This window comes from Dermacentor albipictus, chromosome 1 (assembly GCF_038994185.2).
Source record: "Dermacentor albipictus isolate Rhodes 1998 colony chromosome 1, USDA_Dalb.pri_finalv2, whole genome shotgun sequence".
Taxonomy (NCBI): domain Eukaryota; kingdom Metazoa; phylum Arthropoda; class Arachnida; order Ixodida; family Ixodidae; genus Dermacentor; species Dermacentor albipictus.
Genome location: NC_091821.1, coordinates 203,802,968 through 203,823,509, shown reverse-complemented (window position 1 = coordinate 203,823,509; position 20,542 = coordinate 203,802,968). Strand labels below are relative to the sequence as shown.

General features: G+C 45.0%; 1 protein-coding gene across 3 annotated transcripts in view; it reads right to left on the bottom strand.

Annotated features, from left to right (window-relative positions):
* Positions 1–20,542, bottom strand: part of Usp10 (ubiquitin specific protease 10) — a 116,627-nt gene that overhangs the window by 35,261 nt on the left and 60,824 nt on the right. For all 3 annotated transcript variants that reach the window (XM_070530765.1, XM_070530763.1, XM_070530764.1), the window contains 3 exons: positions 12,797–12,903; positions 7,468–7,603; positions 2,461–2,673 (listed from right to left, as the gene is read on the bottom strand). In XM_070530765.1, coding sequence (XP_070386866.1) covers positions 2,461–2,673; positions 7,468–7,603; positions 12,797–12,903 — 456 coding nt within the window. The remainder of the gene's footprint in view (positions 1–2,460; positions 2,674–7,467; positions 7,604–12,796; positions 12,904–20,542) is intronic.

Below are 20,542 nucleotides of genomic sequence, written 5' to 3'. Positions count from 1 at the left end.
TACAGTCTATCTTTTGAACATTTTGTAGAGATAATTTTTTTTTTTTGGTAGTGAGAGAACGGAGTTTTGATGGGTACTGCATATAGAAATTGTAGTTGCTGCTAAGTGTACTCGCGTTAAATGATGTTCCTTTGTTGTTGACCGGTCACTGTTTTTCATTACCTTGTATTTCACTTATGAGCGCGAGTTAAAGCACAAAGCACCTTGCAGTACAAACCCACTAACAGCTTACTAAACCACTGAAAGTTTTAAGGGGGGTATATGTTGTGTCGTTAGTTCTTGTTTCGGTACCCCGTCTTCAAACCCTGTGAACAACTGCGGCACTGTTGTCCCCATGTATATATCTGGGCATCAAAAATTAAAGCAGGACCATTTGTTGGGTTATGGCTGGTTCGCTCTCTTCTTTGTCGGCCCATAGGCCGCGACACCACACTGATGAATTCCACAGCAGTGTCGATCTCACAATCACTTCCACGGTGATCAATATATGCATTCGGCCTAGCCTAACAGATGCATTTTTTTTTTAAGTGTCTCGCACTAGATTTCTCTATACTAGCATTGAATTCTACACCTCCATATGTTGAAATCATGCTTCCCATGCTGGCCATCACAGGACAATGCGTTGAAAACTTGGGAATATGATGGATCACTACTGCTAGTGGGCCTGCGTGGCCATTGTGGTTCAGCTTCATTGTGCGTGGCGTGCAATTCAAAATGCTCAACAGGTACGTCCATTTTCTTGTTTTTGTTCAGTGCAAAGATACGAGACTTACGGCTCGTGCACCTTGCAGGACATAGTGGACGGCACTGCTCGGCTGCGTAAGGACGCAAATGGCACGGACTTTCACAGACTTATGGTGATTTTCACAGTACCACCGCTCAATTAGTCACAGTTTCAGACGATTTCTCGCACAAATGTCAGTGTGACATTCCCAGAAATAAAAGCTGCGTCCAAGAATGACAATGCAGCTGAAAACAAAAAAAAATGTGAGGTTTTTCAGAAATCTGCAACTTTTTCACCTGCGTCTCCCCTTGCAAGTTCAGCACATTTTGCTTACAGACAGCTCTGCAAGACGTAGGCGCCAGAGGTGCTGCTACCATGCTGATGACAAACAGCAAACACAGAGCGGCCAGAAAAAATTGTTTTTCAAGGCACAAACCAGGAAAAGTTATGGCCATTTTCATAGTTTTCAGAACTATGCAAATCTTAGTCCTGGTGTTTGGTTCAGTTTACCAAAGTGCACCAAGAGCAGTGCATTAAAAGTATGATTTTTTTCTTTTTTTTGCATTTTAGCCTCGCTGAGCTAAATAAACTGCTCAGAAAGTTGGTGCTGCATTATGTAAGGCTGCTAACCAAGCGCAAGTCTCTTGAACACACTGCCACATTTAATTAATCACACCACATGGCCCACCCATCATGCACACAACTAGCATATTCCAAATGTATCACAAGGAAACTGTATACATCAAGCAGTATGTGAAAATATGTATGCACTGGTGAGAGTATTTTAACTGCAGAGGTTAGCTAAGCGATACCCTTGGCATGCTACTAAAGGTTTAATATATAACCAGAGATCACAGAAACTAAAAAGCTAAAAGGGATGCATGCACATCCACTGGCACACTAACTCCAAAACCAAGGCATAAGTAACATGAAATGAACAAAGTGGAAAGCATAGCTTATGGTACCACCAATAAACAAAATGATGTCATTTCTCTCCCTTTGGCTAGAACAGCACACATCCTGCTTGATCTTTATAATGGCGGTGATTAAAAAAAATATACAGCCCTTGTTTTTCACTTCCTGTTAACATATATAGCAACTATAGTGGCTTAGAAATATGGGTAATGAATTTTTTACATGAAACCACAATATCTTTTTTTGTTCACTGCTGTACATGATAGAAATTTTATGATCAGTGCAAAATGGGTGAGAAAAAGGCTAAAGTCGCCTATAATCAATCTTGCATGCAAAGGCTCAGTGCAAGACCGTTTGAGCACATGCATCTGCAGCGGTAGGGCTAACAGGATAGTGTTCAGCCAAGCATGAGAACAAGAAGTCGCCGAAGCAAAGGTCCCAATTAACATGCATGCAACACACTCATCGCGGGCATGCGGGCATATGCGTTCGCAATAAAGCACTTGGCGGAAGATAGCTCGGGTAGAGAGGGCGCCCTAGTCTGCCCCAAAGAAGCAAGATCAGAGCGCATCCCAATGACGTATGTTTGCGCGGTGACTGGACTCAGTGAGGGAAAAGTGCGGTTTGTGCTGAAAATAAGCTATGGCAGGCTAGCTGTGTCCGCTGTGTCCGTCATGTTGCTATTGTGGCGGTGGTTCCTGGAGATCAAGCTAAGCACAACAGGTGAGCCGGGAGAAGGGGCGCGGTAAGGCACCTCGATCTCAACAACACAACAAAAACAGGAACGATGCACTTCCGCAATGATAACTCGAAATACTTACTGAACGTGTTACTTGGTGTCGATTGCGATGGGTGACAGTCTTCCAAGCACCTTCATCATCGTTGTCATCGTCGACATGCTCAATTGGCAGCTGAGCCTCTCCATTGCACTGTCCATTGAGACCATTGCTCACAGAACGCATTGATGACACCATTTCATCATGTAGGCCGTTCAGCATGAAGCTTAAGAATTCCTCCGCATCCTCTTGCTTTCCCTGTAATGTTTCAAAGATGTGCAAAACATCCCACCGCAGTACATTACGCAAAGGGAGAAGAAAGTATTCAGGATAGATGACGTACCCCAATAAGGAAAATGTTGTAGACAGTAAGGAAGAATGCAGGGTGCACGCCGTTCACATTACTTTGCTAAGTACACTGACTTTACTTATGGCAGATTATGAGATGGAAGCATTGCAAACTAATATTCTTTCTACGCATGGGATTTCACCTACTAGAGCTACATTGGGGCTATCAGATGGAATTTTGAACTTCATAATATTGCACACCTAATGACACAACTTGCACAAAGAAAACAACTGCTCAAGACGAAAGGCTGAAGTAACCCTTTCAGCATCGTGTTTTTTCAGAGGTGGCTCACTGCCAGCGTTTTTTTCTAGGATATTATAAAATGAACACAACAGTCTATTTTTAGTTGCGCAGAAATGAAAAGACACGGATAATGGCAAATGCTCTCCTGGTATGGTCCTCACATTCCTATCTGACTAAAGGTACATGACTGGCCAAATGCGAACAGAAAACGTACTGGTAAGTTGGTGATGCTAAAAGGGTTAACAAATGGCAAATAAAACGAATGAATTCAAATCATTTTCAATATCAAGAAAGATCCTAAAGACTCTTTCTTGGCCTTGGTGGGACAGAGCTGTGTCAATGCGCAAAAACGAGCAGGAATGGATGGCTTAACGGGCAAACGAAGCATCAGCCACTAAATGATAAAACTTATAAACCTTCACGCTTAGGGAAGCAGTAGCACCGCCTAACGAATTTCTTGTTTTTAAGGTTTTAGTAACTGCGGCACACCCACACAAGTAGGGGCTGAATGGACCTTCTTGAAAAGTGGCCACAGTAACACATTATGAAAATCCGGAGGGACAGTGCTCAGTCACCTGCTTTTTGCAAGGCCTGGCCCATGATAGGTGCAGAAGCAGGACCAGCATTTCACCTGTTTTAATTTAACCACTCGACCAGTACTGACTGACAAGGTATGCGGTGACTTGCATATTGAGATGGGATGCACGCTATAAGAACATGGGGTAACTCTTATTGTGTTGCTTTTTTTTTTCATATGGCTTCAATGAAAAGTTGCACCAAAGCACAGATGTCTGTAAACAAAGCATGTCTATGCACCATCATAGTCTGTTACGCATTACGCTGCCATATATGTATAAAACGAGTTTTGTATTTAAACGCTGAAGTACAAAAAACATATAGAGCATCAGCTCGCCGTCTTGCTATGTTTACGTACTGTCACGATATCATTGCATGGACCCTGCAACTTTTAATGCAGCATTAGGCCACAGAGAAGGTTCTTCAAAGGCTTCCCACATTAATGTTTCTCGCTGATGTGAGGCCATATTACACTGAACCAGTTCTTTTATTAGAAAATGTTCTGGATTTCTCGAGTCAACTACTGTGACAGTAAAAGCCAACACCCTTTTCGCATCAACAAGTTGTTACCATACCCTTTTAGGGATTCAGCACGATCGCCACACTACTAACCCAGTAACACACATAGCCCAGAAAGTGGATGGGAAGGTGGCGCCGCGGTAGCTCAATTGGTAGAGCATCGCAATTCTAATATTCTAATAATTTTTAATTTCTTTATTTCAATCAGTAAGTACAAGTAATTTCTCATGTGTTGTCCCTGGTGTCTTTGTTGGCTTATTATGATATACCGTATTTACTCGCATAATGATCGCACCCCTAACTTGCAGCAGCGATATGTCATGTGCCAAATCTAGCCAAAATGATCGCGCTTACCATCTGTCGAATGCTACGCGAACGACTCCTCAAGACAAGCCAAGCGGTCTGGACGCACCAAACATTCTTATGCAGATGCCTCATTTCATTACTTTCATCACTTTCCGCACTTCCATGACAAAAAGAGGTACAACCAAACTTGCCATTATTATGGGTAGGCTTTATAATGCTTGTGGTCAACAAAAACAAAAAAGGCGCCTTTCGATTCTTTTCACCTGCACTCGTGAGCAGGCAACAAATCGCGCGCAGCAATGATAGTAGCCACGTTTACACTGATAAGTTAAAAGTGTACCCGAGTCATACGCCGACGCTTGTAACACAGCTAAGATATTCGCCCACCCTTAGCGGAAATGTGCCGTGTTTGGATAGTAGTGAAGACGGATGCCGCAGTTTCCGCTGCACGCCGGCCATGCGCTTCTGTCACTGGCAGCTAAGCGCGCCCATCTGTTTCTGTCCCCTCAATGTGGACATGGCTACATTATTGCTGCAAACTTGCCGATATTAATGATATTTTTCATCACTGATACGGAAAAAACTGTTTCAATGTACGTAATGTACTCACGAGAAGCCAAAAAATAAAATAATAATAAAATAAAATAAAATAAAATAAAAAATAACGTTCGGCGCGTTTGGCTTGCTCCGCCGGCCACCATTTTTGTTGTGGTGTCCCGCACCTGCAGCAGACGCGCCCCGCAGCAAACGCAGAATGAAAAAAAAATTTTTTTTCGCGGCAACTTTAACCCGCGTAATGATCGCACCCCTAAATTTGCGTCAATTTTTTTGACAAAAAAAAGTGCGATCATTATTACGATATAAAGAAACGATAAATTAATGGAAATTGAAGTGGATGAAAAAACTTGCCGCAGGTGGGAACCAAACCCACAACCTTTGCATTTCGTGTGCGATGCTCTACCAATTGTAGAGCATTGTATACGAATTGTAGAGCATAAAAATCGGGCCCCTAGATTAACCCCCTTTCTCATTCATTACATGACGAAGGTCTCGAATCCAGCAACATTGATGCCTTCAGGTAGCACGTGTGGGTTTATTGAACAGTTGTCTTCACCCCCAAAAAATTGCATACTCGTGACGCCTGTAGAAGAAAGGATGTTCCACATCCGCTGCCAAGGTTTGCGAGTGGTGGTGCTGGCTAACACTTCCAAGGTTAGTTCTAGTAGTAACACAAATACCTCAGAAAGTGGATGGGAAGGCAGTGCCGCAGTAGCTCAATTGGTGCAGCACCGCACGCGTAATGCGAAGACGTGGGATCGTTCCCCACCTACGGCAAGCAGCTTTTTTCATCCACTTTCAATTCCATTAATTCATAATTTCTCCTGTGTTGTCCTTGGTGTCTTTGTTGGCTTAGGATATTATATACATTAGATTACCTTTAATACTGACGTTGCTCCGTGGCGTTATCTTCCTTTGTGTAATTGTCTAATACTTCCTTATCACTAATACTGCTTCATCTTTCCAATGAAACATATCGTAACATACATATTCTCTAGGGATAAGCTATCCATACCTTTACAAATAATTGTTAGCTGGCCTACCACCCCAAAAAATATAACAAACTTTGTCCTGCATATATATTTAAATATATTGTGCATGTTGTTTAGAATATATATATAAAAAAGATACTGAAGAAAGAACACTTGAACGAGTTAATCACCGCTGGTGTTTCTAATGCGCTTGTCCTATAGCAGGATTTGCAGAAATTAAGCGAAACTATGAATTCAAAGCTGTGCACGGCTATGCAAACAATGAAGCAGTAAGCTTTCAGCCACAATAAAATTAAAATGAGAAGGTAGAGGCAACTAAAAAAAAAACCTCAAATGATGCGGGTGACAGAACTTTGGTAATAACACTTTACAAAGAGTGGCATGGTAGGCTTTGTCTTCGCCGGAGCATCAAAAATTTAAAGCATAAATAAAGGCGACATGATTATTTACGACAACAACACTGCCAGAATGTTTTGGGAAAACAGCTGAAGTGAGTTATTACATTGAAAGTAAAGATCGTGCATGTAAAGTAAAAATACCTAGCGACTAACAGCTGGTCCAACCTGTGCAGAAACCATATGCGTTAGAACTCGCCACCACAGGGCCCAGAGGGTGTTATATATTAAAAGAAGAAGATAACGATGGGGTCTAGCACGTTCAACGCAAGGAGCATGCTCGTGTTCATGCACTTCTCAGAGCGATTTCAAGAGCCGGTATGGACGCGCTGCTAATGTTCCCCAGGCAATAAACTCCACCTTTACCGTCCTTCTACTGTCAAGACTTGTTTCGCACCATTATTACCCTATGATAAAAAAAAAATTAACTGCAATATGAAGGACCTTAACTATGAGGGATAACAATGCATTACTGATATTCCGCTGAGAGAATGCCAGATACAAGTGGCAGTAAAGTGAGCAGAATAAGATTTGCAGCAGGAGATTCATAGTTGCTTTGGAGAAGCACTAATTGAGCTAATACATCCAAAAACTAACCTTTGCTGAATAATTTCAGGCATTCAATAAAGATGCCTGCGTTTATGCAGTCTAAATATTTGTTTTCTCAATTTTGGCAAGGTAGCTTATTAGCTGAAGAGTCTTAATGTGCTTACGGTGGAAGAAAACATTTAAGGTGCTGAGGAAGTTTCCAATAACATGCATCACACTAATCTGTGCAGAAAAATTAAGTCTGTAGGTATGCATCACAGACACAAAATGGCCCGTCAAGTCAGTCTGCCATGCAACATTGCCACACCTTACTCACCCGCAGGGTTCTGAAAGAGTGCCATATTGCACTTGACTTGAGAGATCATATTGGCTGCATGTGCACACGCACACATACACACAAAAAGCCATTTAAATGATCAAATAATTGTGCAGCTCACCATCTGTCAGTCACAAGAAATTATCACAGGCAGGTGAAGAGTTCAATCACATGGAAAATTTACAGATTTCAATACAGCTCGTTAAGCACTCATCTGCCTTAGACTGGCCCCTCACTACTACGACATACCTTTTTGCAGTCAGGTTTTATCTTCATCAGAAGGTCCCTAAATTGTTCAGGGTCATATGATGATCCAATAACCAGTTCATCCTTCTTGCCAGTTTCACGCACCATGGGAATTGCATAGGTCTGCAGAAAATACATGCTAAGAAAGAAAGGATGGGTGGGGAAAAGAAAAATTTACCGAGGAAACTGCAAAGCAGAGGTCTACAGTAACCATTTTTGCTTTTACAATGTCAATCCTTCAAAACAAATGCCCAAATACAGTCAAATCCACTTCTAACAATACCAGTTTTAACAAAAATATTGGTTATAAGAATGAAGCTGCTGCACTGTCACCTTTTGTATGTTTTCTATGGTTAAATAACCCACTTACTACAATGCCCCCTTACTGCATTATCATTTATAACGAAGCCTGGCTGCTGGGTGTGCGTGCCGAAAGGTCATGGAATCTGAAATCCTTGAAAACAAAGAAATTCAAGCCACCGCACCCTCTCCCACTGCCACAAAGGTCGCCGCACACTCATTCAAACGAACCCGTGTGCCAGCCTTCTTCGCATCACCAGCTGTGTGCGCCTCTCTCCTGTCGGAATTTTTACTCCTCCGAACTCGAATTGGCTGCGCATATAGCTCTATGCCATGCCACCCTCTGAAACACGAATCGCCCGTGCTAATTGCGCTGCTCCCAGATTGCTCATAGGCCTCTCAATCTGCGCAGTTCTGCCAACAGATTAAGTAGCTCATGCTTGTCTTTGCAGGCTGCGTCGAAGTTGTTCCTGGCCACATGGTTTCTCTGCCTTGTTTGACTCAAATGGAAGATCGCTGACCCGCCCACTGATGAGAAATGCACGACGTTTCTAGTGAAAACAAAGCGTGCTGCCAGATTTGGAAACGAAGTGCTGAATTGTCAACGTCAACGACAACAAAGACTATAAAAAGTGTGTGACTTCGTGAAGTACGGGCTATTACAACCGACAGTGTCGACAATCTTCTGTTCAGCAGAGAAGTTCAACAAAGAAAATTGCCGGTAGACAACAGGCGAAAACGTGCTCGACAAGGTGTCTATATGGAAGAGAAAGAGGCCCTCTAAGAGTGGTTTCTCGGTGCCCGTTCCATGAACTTGCCCATCACTGGGCCAATTTTGGCCGTAAAGGCGAAGCAGTTTGCCCTACTCATCAAGAATATGGACTTCCAGTCGGGTGGCGGCTGGGTTCACCGCTTCAAAGAGATGCACGGAACTGTTTACAAAGCAATCATCGGCGAGGGAGCTACGCTGCTCCACATCCTCTTCAATAACACTGAACTCAACGTAGATAATGGTGAAGAAAGCAGACCGATGTTGCTGTCCAAGAAGCATGCACTCAAAGGAGGCGCATGTAAGGGTGGCAAAAACAGAGAGCTGCGCCTCATTGCATTTTTGTGCATCAACATGGATGAGGAGCGACAAGTGTCCGGCATTTATCACCGCAAAATAAAAATATCACCACTGCTTCCACGGTGCTGGCAGGATACCGGTACGCTACCGTGACAACCACAAGGCACGGATCACACAAGAACATTTTGCGAGTGGCTCTTGGAGCTCGATCAACGTGTTGAGCAATACAAGAGGAAGAAGGTGGCGCTCATCATAGATAGTTGTAGTGCCCACCACTCCATGCATAAGCTCTCAAGTGTCAATGTTTTTTCCTGCCACCAAACAGGACAGTAGGCTTGGAACCCATGGATGCAGCGAATTTTACGGTCATGTATCATCACTGCATGAAAACCTTGATGGAAATGGCCATGTGGATAAGCAGGGAGCAATCGGACTCGAAGATCAGTCTATTGATGGTAGTGCAGTTTATTTTTGGTGTGTGGTTCGAAGTAAGTGCTTCAATGGTGCAAAACAGCTTTTGGAAAGCATGCTTTGTTCAATGTACCATCGACTTATATGAAGCCTGCGAAGCTCCCACTGACAAAGTGATGCCTAAACTTTGGTCTGCAGTTGACGAGGATGCTTCAGGACTCGAAGAGTTTCTAGATGCAGACAACGCATTAGAAACATCAGAACTTCTAACCGATGAGTAATTAGAAGTTATTAGATGAGTTAGAACAAGTATTCAAGCTATTAAACTAGGAAGGCTTAGCAGCAAAGATCAATGGCAAATATCTTAAAAACCTTCGGTTTGCACATGAGAGTGTCCTAATTGGCAACACTTTGGATGAATTACAAGAAATAATTGAGGACCTTAACAGAGAAAGTGCAAGAGTGAGGTTGAAGATTAATATAAAGGAGACAAAGATGATGTTCAACAGCCTGGCAAGGGAATAAGAATTCAGGATTGCCAGGCAGCATCTAGAGTCTCTGCATTAGTACGTTTATCTAGGTCAATTACTGAGAAAGAACAGTGGTAATGAGACGGAAATTTACAGAATAAGAATAAGTTAGAGTGCATACGGCAGGCATTAACAAATCCCGACTGGGAGCTTATTACAGTCGTTGGGAAGGGCACAATCATTGCATTCTATCGGTGCAAAGAAATGAAACAGACACTTGAAAGAAGCTCAAGTACAAGGGGACCCTGAAATGATTTTGACGATTTTGTACAAATGTACTGAGTTGTTAGAGTAGGTCCTTCAGATTATTAACTGACGCATCTAAGCACCCCGCGTAAGGTGTGTAATTTATTATAAGGTTTTAAAAATGTACATTGCTGCCGATTGCAGCACACTGCTCGGAGAATTTTCCGCCGCCCCCTACCCATTTGACATAAATTGCCCTAATGACGTCAGAAGGGCGAGCTATCCGCCCAGGGCGTGTCAATAATTTTTCCAACAGATGTTCATACCGTATTGACACGATTGTAAGTTGAACCCTTTTTTAAAATTTGAAAGTCTGAAGTTGGGTGGTCGACTTACAATCGAAACCGAAACATGGCCCCGCCAAAAAAAAAGGCGATACCAACGGGAGCTACAACGTAGTTAGAATTTTATGTTTGCTCTATGGCCCTACCCTTATCTTTTCGCAATCCCGCGTGTTTGTTCACTTTTCAGAAGGGTTTTTCAACATTTTTGAGAGTTTTACAGTACATGCAACACTCATGGGGGGGTGTCGATTCGATGGCTATGGTGACATGGCTTACTAAGCTGAGACCGGAACTGCCGTAGTCACTCATAGCCACTCTACCGAACCAGGCAGAAACGATGATGGGCGGGGATTTTCAGTAGCGCCACCTCGTGGGGCAGCAAGGAGGCTCAGTTCAAAACAAAAATGGCGTTCAGCAAGTCGAGCCTTGCACCGGACAGAGTCGGTGGGGGAGAGTGCCATCGATCGAGTTGGCTCAAGGAGTGTCCGAAAAATCGGACGAGAGGTTGCAAGGTGTGAACTTTTGGCAGTTGTTATACATTGTGGTCTATGGGGAGAATGGCGGTGCCGCGAAGCTGACCGAATAACCGAGCATGTCCGAATTTTTGGAGTCCGGAAAATCGGTCGGCGACTGTATACTGTGAAACATCCTTACTACGAACACCAGATTAACGAACTTTTCAGAAATCCCCTGCTGACTTCTTATAGCTTCAAAGTAAAAATATTTCAGTGCTACGAACTTCAGAATACTGATCTTTTCAAAATAACTATCGTTATGCAGTTTCCCTGTGATGTGAACGCCTCAGTACTACAAACTAATATTCCGAAATCTGGGGCTTGTTATATTTCCGTGTACCCTTCACGGCAGGAAAACAGTACGCTAGCAGACGACTAGGCGCAGAAGTGGACGTCGCGGTGTGTGGGTTCCTAAATCCTGAGACGGTGCCAGAGAGAGAGAGAGAAGCGGACGACCAGAGGCAACGGAGGAGACACCGCATCAGGTTTTGCGAGTGCATGCTCCGCCCAGAAAAGTGTTGCCTAGCAACTGAGACGAATTCTCTTCCTTCTTTCACCGTTCTTTCTGCGGCCATGCTAGGTATGCTTGCGGTGAAATTGCATTTCTGTACTCGAGGGGATGCCACATGGTGGCACTTTGTACCTTCCAAACAGTGTCGTTTCGGCGCGGTTATGCTTCGACATAGTTAAGGTGTCCTCCTCAAATGAAGACAGTTGCGGTGTCCCTGGCAAGAAATGTGAAAAACAAACAAAAGGCAAAAAACCTTGCACTTTAGAGGCGACATGGAGCTAATTTTTTGTGTAATTTTCACGGCGTCAGCGTCTGTTTTGCATACGTCACTCTTATTATACGGTGCTTCAGTGGTGTGTGGATGCGGAATTTATGGAAAATAGCAACAGCGCGTGCCAAGAGCCAACAGCGACGTTTTCATGGATAGCTCATGTGGTGACAACTTGACACTGGAATGGTTAATTTTGGGGCTTTCACTATAATGATATTTCAGAATAACAATTTACCGCGGTCCCTTGAAGTTCGTTGCATCGAGATTTCACTGTATGTTCAGTATATTCTATACTTCGGCATGGGATTTTGAAGTGGATTTTACAACTGTTCGATAGAGACACTAATTCAATATGTCAGAGCTTGAAGTTTGCCTTTAATGGACCGTACTACAACGGACTATCGGCTACAGCGAATGAAATTGATGGCAACTTGTTTTTTCTATATCGGGTGTAAAAAACGGGCTTTTGCCATGTCTATACAGGCTGACAACTGACTTCGGAGGGTAAGCTGACGATTGTGGCTGAATATAGCGAGAGCGAGGGTGGAAGGCGGGGCGAAACGCGCCCACTGCTTCCGATGTGGCCACTGTGTCTTCAAAGTGTTCCGCGATGTGGACAAAGTGCGCCCAGTGCTGGTAGCTGTGCTTTTGACGTGTAGCACGTGTTGAAGCGAGAGAGAGCACAAACGTAAATTCGCTCCTTGTGGCTGCTGTGCTTATCTTGCTTAATTTGCTATCACACTCGATGCTTCGCCTTTTGGCCAACACAGACTTATGTTCAGTATGTGTTGCAATTTAACTGGCTCACCGACATCCACAGTTTTGGCTAATCACATTGCACTTCTGAACGGGTTGACTCCACACAGACTGGAATAAGAACATGGCCGCATCTGGTTGCGCATAATATTGCAAGATTTAGAAGCTAGCAGTATGCACAGAAGACGAGACTGCGATGTGTCGCAAAACATGGCAATATAAAAACTGAAATAAACCTGGAATACAAGTTTAGGAGATCATGGGTCATAACCTGCTATTTAAAAATAAATGCTATTCTGGGGCTAAAACCAGAAAAGCTTAAGAGTCCAGAATATCATTAGTGCTAGGTGGAGCACAGTATGGCATCAGCTTGTCACCATCAGAGCATTGCACTGCTTCTAGCAGGCCTCTAATGTTTCTAAAGCAAAAGGATACTCACAGGCACTCCAAGAGAGGTGTTCCATTGGAACCAGGCATGCCAGGTACCAGAGGCAAGCTGCACAGCAGGTTGTAGAAAGCTGGACAAGCCAATAAGGCTTGGAGGTTCTAAATATCTACGTCAAGAAAAACACGTATCTTGCAAACATTACACCTTAGAGTGTTGTCAGTTTGAAAAATCTGACAATACAAACCCATCAACTTCTCTGCATTCTTCTGCTATGCAAAAAAAGAAACGCTAGGCTGCACTCCGTGTGACAGAGATCCAGGAACAACCTGCACTGCAGGTAAACCACACCAACTACAAATATTGTAAATTACAGGCAAAATTATGCAAGAGTGTTTCTGGTAATGCAAAATCCAAATCGACCAATTAACTCAAGAACAGATCCCCTGAAGAAGGACAAATGAGTTACTGGCTAGCAATTGTATACATGGTCCCTTTTACTTATTAAAGGTACAATTACGAATTACAGATTTTTAATGCATGACAGGGGTGGTAATGCCCAATCATTTTTATGCAATTTTTTGGAGGAAGTAAAATTGCATTTTGCAGCACACTTTGGACTGCACTTTGGAGCAGGCCAATATGAATTCTGGTGGCGTAATGGAATATGTAATATGGCAGCACACTTCAAATCCACCACAAAACACAGAATAGACCAACACAATGTACATGAAAGAAGCGTGCTTTGAAGCTATAGCGTGCTAGAATATAAAAGAGTGGGTCGAACAGCGGCACGGCGCACGCTTTCCTGGAAAGCTGAAAACGATGGCACTACAATCGAACTACACATTGCCGTGCTGACACTAAAGATGACAGCGGAAAATGTTTTCATATGATGTGGCCCAGTCGACGCTGTAACATCATTTTAGGGTCACCATATGCCACCACCGACCCAGAGAGCCGCAATCATCCCCGGGCTAGTATAAAAGAAAACTGCTGTAATTTATTTTTGTTGCGATAGTGATTATATGGACAACGGAGATGCACATATGCCGGCGCCGTGATTTTCTGTATAGAATCCAGGAGCGATAACATCGGCGTCGCGCGCCGTATGTGCGAGTGAAAGCGCACAAGGGGGGAAACTTAAAGCGGGGAGGAAGAATGACGGATGTCGACGCGCACAAAAAGGGGAGGGGTTCTACTCCTGCGATGATGATGGTTCTACTCCTGCACTCACTGTCTGTGATGCAGACAGTGAGTGCTGATAGCTTCGTGTGCGCTGTGTTTTCACCACTTAGTTTGCGTTGAAGCAAAGCAGCACGAAGGTCAATTTGCTCGCTGTTCTGTTGCACTTCCCGACTCCAGCGTTCTAACAATAGGGTTCCGCAGTCATCAAATGGATGCGTTCATGTTTGCTTGTGCGTACATCACACCATAGAGGAGGCAACCTAAAGTTTGCCAAAGCTGCACCAGCGCCGAATGCTCCCCTAGCGGACCGATGGAAGTTTCGAGGGTCGTCGCTGTGTTAGCGCGCGTGGTTTTTGCGATGCCGAGTGCGACCTCATCAGCCAGGAAAGATGGCACGCAATACTGATGTGTCGTCGATTGCCACAGCAGCCTCGAAAACACGAAAGGTCCTACGCCGCCCGTGAAGTTCCACAGATTTCCTGGGAAGTGGTACGAGAAGGACAGACGACAAGCATGGATAACTGCAGTGCGCAGCCGAGTCAAGTAAGTCTCGTACTTTCACATTCGCGTGTAATATCTTGAAAGCGGAATAGTCATATGCCTGTTTTTAGTGCACGGCCGTTTGTTTAGTCGTGTTGCGTTGTTGAATGGTGGTGGCATCCGCCGTTTGTTAGCGGTAAATGCATGCGTGTTGCGCCGCTAAGCTCTACGACGCGTGCTCGATTCCCAGCCACGGCGGCCGCATTTCGATAGGGCCAAAATGCAAGAACCCCCTTGTTAGTGTGTGCTTTGATTTTTGTGCACGTTAAAGAACCCCCAGAGGTTAAAATTATTCCTGAGACTCCCCATTACAGCGGGCCTCATAATGATTTCGTGGTTTTGGCATGGTTTTGGCACTTGGAACCCCCGAATTTATTTGATTGCACTGTGGCTTCCCTCGCGATCGGCAGAGACGAGCTCAAGAGAATTATTTCCCTTTTCCAAACGATGCAACTTAAATTACTAGTTGTGCAGGTAACGAAAGGGGCCGCGCGCTTCTCTTGTGTGGTAGCAGACCGTATTTAATGCAAGCCGCGGTCGTCGCGTGTGTCGGGAAGCGGCAGATCGGAAAGCAGCCGCTCGAGACGTGCGCGTTATGTTTGTTGTTTGCCCATGCTTTCTAAGTATCTAAGAGTGCAAGTATCATAACTTGTAGTAGTACCACTCTTGTAGAATAATATATGTACACAATCACAGGAACGTTACCTTTGGAAACATATTATGGGGAGTAATTTAATCCCCACAACAAATAGGCACACATACTGTTTCATTTATATGCGATGCAGATGGAAGCGGCGCCAAACAGACCAATGGCAATCACAAAAGTCTTCTCAGCAGTCAGCAGTCAGCATGTGCTTTCTCAGCAGTCAGCATGTGCTTTCGTACTGCAGCGACAGAGCTCTTGAGCAGCAACAAGACACGTGTGAAACAGACTCCAGAACATGCCTTTGTGAAGTGACGGAACCATCAAGAAGAAGCCCAATGGATCTGCAGTCATCGAGTAGTATGACAACAGAAGTTGCTGCTGCCAGTGTGACTTATGTTGTAATTGAAATAAAAGTGGCTAAATTTCTGAACATGGTGCGTACCTCTAACTCGACTTCGTCTACGATCTTGTCGGACACCTGTGACACGCACTTGGCTTTCACTCTCACATCACCGTCCACAATTTGTTCAACGCCGTACATGTTTGGAAGCATCGCTACTAGATACTTTTCAGTTGTAAAACTCCGCCTGGGAGCGGCGCGAGAAGGTGACCCTCTGCCGTCTCCTCTCAAGAGGTGGCGCTGCCGCCATGGTTGGCCCGGTTGGCTGCGGAAGCTTCCCAAAGCAGCAGCGCGCCGCCGACTCAATGCCACAATTTTTTTTTTGTTTGCTGCACTTCGTGGCGCTAAATATTCAAAGAATAGCTTTTTTGCATTGTGCACTCTGTAAAAAGCAGTTAATAGGCGAATGAAGAGGACAGTGAGGCTTTTCGTTAGTGGCATGTTTTATGTATACATGAAAAAAAGAATAGGACTAGTACAACGCCGGATTGATGAATCTAAGCATTATGCATCGATATTCACAAAAGACGCGCTTTCTTGGTTGCTACAGCTACCTTGTGACTGCTTTCTAGTTGACAGTTTGTATCCCTGGAGTAAAACTGCATCCGCATAACAATGAAGAAATTCAGTACTTCGCCCGTGAACGCGAACATATGCGCTGCACAACCAAGAAGAGGGAGGCAGCACCCCTCTAGATAATCTAAAACCTTCCAAAATATCTCTCCGCGAAGGCCTGCCTCATCCAGGGAAGCCGACACACCTTTGTTAGCAGTCTTCATAAAGCCCAGCATCTTTGGCGTCGGGTGCTTTAAGGAACCTTGCTTGAGACTTCTGCACTCAAAAAACTGTCGCAGCCAACTGCTGGGGTTTCAAAGCTTATGTCCGTTATGCATAGATCACATGGGGCGCCCTTTGTGACTTTACAATTAACATATCCACACAGATAATAAACAACATTGTCCCCTATGTTCATTGCTCATTGCTATGCTCATTGCAAGCACATTCTGGTGAGCTGCTTCGCTCCAGACAACTTATCAACGTCGCCTCAATGGCATAGCGAAGACTACATTTTTTACTTGCAGGCTTCTCTCATCTGCTTGAATGTGTCGTTGATGCCGACGAGCACAGGTCCTGGCACACCGTCCACACTACCACGTAGCGCTGTTTTAACAGGTGTATACAGGCTTAGAAGGCGGAATATCTGCGTGAAGTTGGTTATAGTAGGATGGGACTCATCTCAACCGAAGGAACGCACTAGTCTAATGTTTAGAACTGAGGTGAAACAGCGCGAAAAAGACGAGGACACAAGGAAACAAATACCACAGACAAGCGCTGACTGCCAACTGGAAGTTTATTTGAAAATCACCGGACATTTATAGCTTTCATCAGCATAGGCATGCGCACATCATTCACAAAAACATCTGCAAATCATCATTTTAATCTTTCTTCCAAAAATGTTATTTCTTTTCCCGACAAGGCAAGAGAGGGAGTGCTCACACATTTATCGCCTTCCTTTCTTATATGAAAGGCCTCTATTATCTCCCTTTCCTTCTTGCTCTTTCCTTTCCCTATGAATTTAGTCTTTTCAAATAAGGGGGTGCATTGACACTTGTTACAGTGTCCAGCTAAATGACTCCCATAGCCATTCTTTAGGTTAGTGCTGTGTTGACAAGCTCTTTCATTGAAGCACTGTCCCGTTTGACCTATATAAGATTTCCCACAGCTTAACGGTATTTGATAGATGACATTGCCGCTATGAATTTAGTCTTTTGAAAAGACTAAATTCATAGGGAAAGGAAAGAGCAAGAAGGAAAGGGAGATAATAGAGGCCTTTCATATAAGAAAGGAAGGAGATAAATGTGTGAGCACTCCCTCTCTTGCCTTGTCGGGAAAAGAAATAACATTTTTGGAAGAAAGATTAAAATGATGATTTGCAGATGTTTTTGTGAATGATGTGCGCATGCCTATGCTGATGAAAGCTATAAATGTCCGGTGATTTTCAAATAAACTTCCAGTTGGCAGTCAGCGCTTGTCTGTGGTATTTGTTTCCTTGTGTCCTCGTCTTTTTCGCGCTGTTTCACCTCAGTTCTAAGTATGAACCAACTAGCCCTCATCAAGATCTTACTAGTCTAATGTATTGCTGAAGAAAACATGAGAGGGAATTTCCTAGCAAACAGTGCAATGTGAATGTAGTCACAACAAATGTGAACAGTGTGTCTTACCTCCAGTGGATCTTGATGTAACTTAACTGTCGAAACATAGAGCGCACCTGGACGCGGCAGATCATCGACAATGTCTAAAGTCGACATCAGAGTTACTCACAGCGACTTTGTCGTTTGTTGTGATGCAAAAGGCTTCAGGTTCTTTTGAACTGCATTCTGTTCTGTCAAGTTCAGCAGTTCCAAAAAATCTTTGATGACCTGACATAATTAGTGTAACAATTTTATATCCCTTAGGAAATGCGCACAAAATTCAAAGGCGGTGGTCTGGTACACTATTTTGACGTAGAATGCTCGCAAATATTTAGTAACACAAAAAAACAGGAGTGAGAACAGACAAAGTGATAGGAAGAGCGCTGCACCCACCCTATAGCTATCACTTTGTGTCTTTCTCGTGTTTTTTCTTGTTTCATTGCCGTTTCATTGTTCCATTCCAGGTATATTTGCTCACAAGGCGAGCAGCATTTTCCTGGCACACAAATAAGAAACACGAGCAAAACGTGGCACACTTCTGCACGCATCGGCGTCTCTGTCCACCCGCACAAACGTTGTTCGCACCACCCGCCTTCGGGCCGACAGTGTCGCGCGCGCCACCCCTCGCGCGCGACAGAAAGGGGCCAGGTGCCGCGGCGGAGTTTGAACACTGAAAGTAATCTAGTAACGTTGGTTCGGAAGCAGACGCTCTCCTAACGCGAGGTTGCCGCCACGAAAAAAAGCTGTCGGCGTCGGCAACCTTCTTGAAACCGCACGGCAATCTTTGAATCGCTGTTGCACAAGCAGGCGATTTGCCGCCGTCGAAAACGGAGCGCCGTGAGAACGAGCAGCGAAGAAAAGTGCGGACGGCACAACGTAAACAAAGCGGAGACTACGCCACGACGCGACCGCGCTGCTTGGCGTTTCCACATTGGGGCGCTGTCAGGAGGCGCAGTAGCGCCGCCTGGCCATGGTTTTCTTGTCTATAGCTGCTAATTTAGTTAGTAAGCAAATGTCTACAAGTTTATATGGCCAACAGTACTACTATCCTTACTTACTATAGCTGTCTACTAATTTGCTACTGGAATTGATGCTTCTCCTTTTGGGCGAAACTACAGTCAAACCTCGATATATCAAGCACGGATATATCGAATTGAACTAATTGAATTACTGCGTATATCGAACACTTTGTATATCACGTGGAAAATCGCATGCATTTTTTATTTTTTATTTCGAACGGGGCCGGATGTAAAATGGATATATCGAACTCCGCCGCCCCAGACCAAGTGCGCTCTGTTGACAGGAGGCGAGCTTTCCCGCAACACTCTCGAAGATAGCGGCGGCGCGATGGGCGTTCCAGACTGCTGCATAGGACAGCTCCCACATCGGTTGCGCCGAGGGCGCCATTTGAACGTAGCGGCGTACACACGTGGCGGCTTGGAGCCAGCCACGGCCGGTCTGGGCCGGTCTCGAGGGGAGCGCGCGCTTCGCGCTTTTCTAAAAACGCGCGCTCCCCTAGAGACCGGCCGTGAGCCAGCCCGGCCGCCTCAATCACGCGCGCCCGCGCCCCCGCCGTGCGCGCGTGATCGAGGCGGCCGTGGAGCCAGTTGGAGCGCTTTGTCGGTGCTGAGCCACACAGCATGTGCATTGAGGACTTCTTCGGCGGTGACGACAGCACCGGAACAGTGCCGGAGTTAACAGACGTGGAGATCGCGGCAGAAGTGACTGCTGAGCGGCCAAACGAAGACGCTGCCGAGGCTGATCCAGCAAGCGCTGATGTTGCCCCGCTCCCGACTGCAACTGAGGCTGTAGCTGCTTTGGCCGTTGTACGCCGCTACTGCGGCGCAATAGAAGGCACTGGACCGTCTCTTGTGGACCGTTTGGACTATGTTGAGGACGCCGTGGTCAAGCACGCGGTTTCCAATATGAAGCAGGCTACGCTGCTTCAGTACTTTCAGCGAACGAAATAAATACTTTGTTTGAAGCTTCATGTGAGTATCTATTGCGCCACGATTGGTTCATTGATTGATTTGTGCTAGTTTTTGACGCGTTTTCTACTTGATTTTATATATATCGAATTCCAAATATATCGAATTCTGGCTATATCGAACTATTTTGCGATCACCGCGCTGTTCGATATATCGAGGTTCGACTGTACAATACTTTATTCCAAATCTGCCATTAGCCCTTCGTGATAGGTCAAAATGACTTGGGACTTGCCCATATGGACATAAAAACAGATTGGAATAGTTTCACATTACACCGGGCCTGGCGATAGACGTCCACCTGCTGAAGCCACTGCAGCACACGCCTTCCTAGGATGCCCAAATTTTCAGACATGCCTGTTATTTTGGACGTCTTCACGGCACCGCCGCGAGCCCCATAGAATCAATGTATAAGGACATCTGAAGTTTCAAACGCTCAAACCCCCCGCCGTCCAATTTTCCGGACTTTTTGACGCAACGGAAGGTCCTTTGGCTCCTTGCGCAGCGCCCTTGCGAAGGAAATCGACTTGCAGCCGAAGCATATCACCGCTTTGAACCACAACTAGCTGAATCTAGCCGTCACACACCGATATGGTCTGGCCACGCTGGCTATGTTCATTGCCGCACTTCCGCCTCTGGCAGAGTTTCCGCTGCGGTGCCATTTCGTTTGTTTGCGCAGGCCACGTTTTGGCTAGCGTAGTGTGGTTGTGCTGTTGTGTCAAGTTTGCTCTGCGACGCTAGGCCTAAGTGCTTCGACGCTCATCGGCGAACTTCACTGTCTGCATCTTGAGGATTTCACTTGCCTTCAATGGCCCCCATTTTGTCTTCGTCGTCCTCGCCGATGGCATC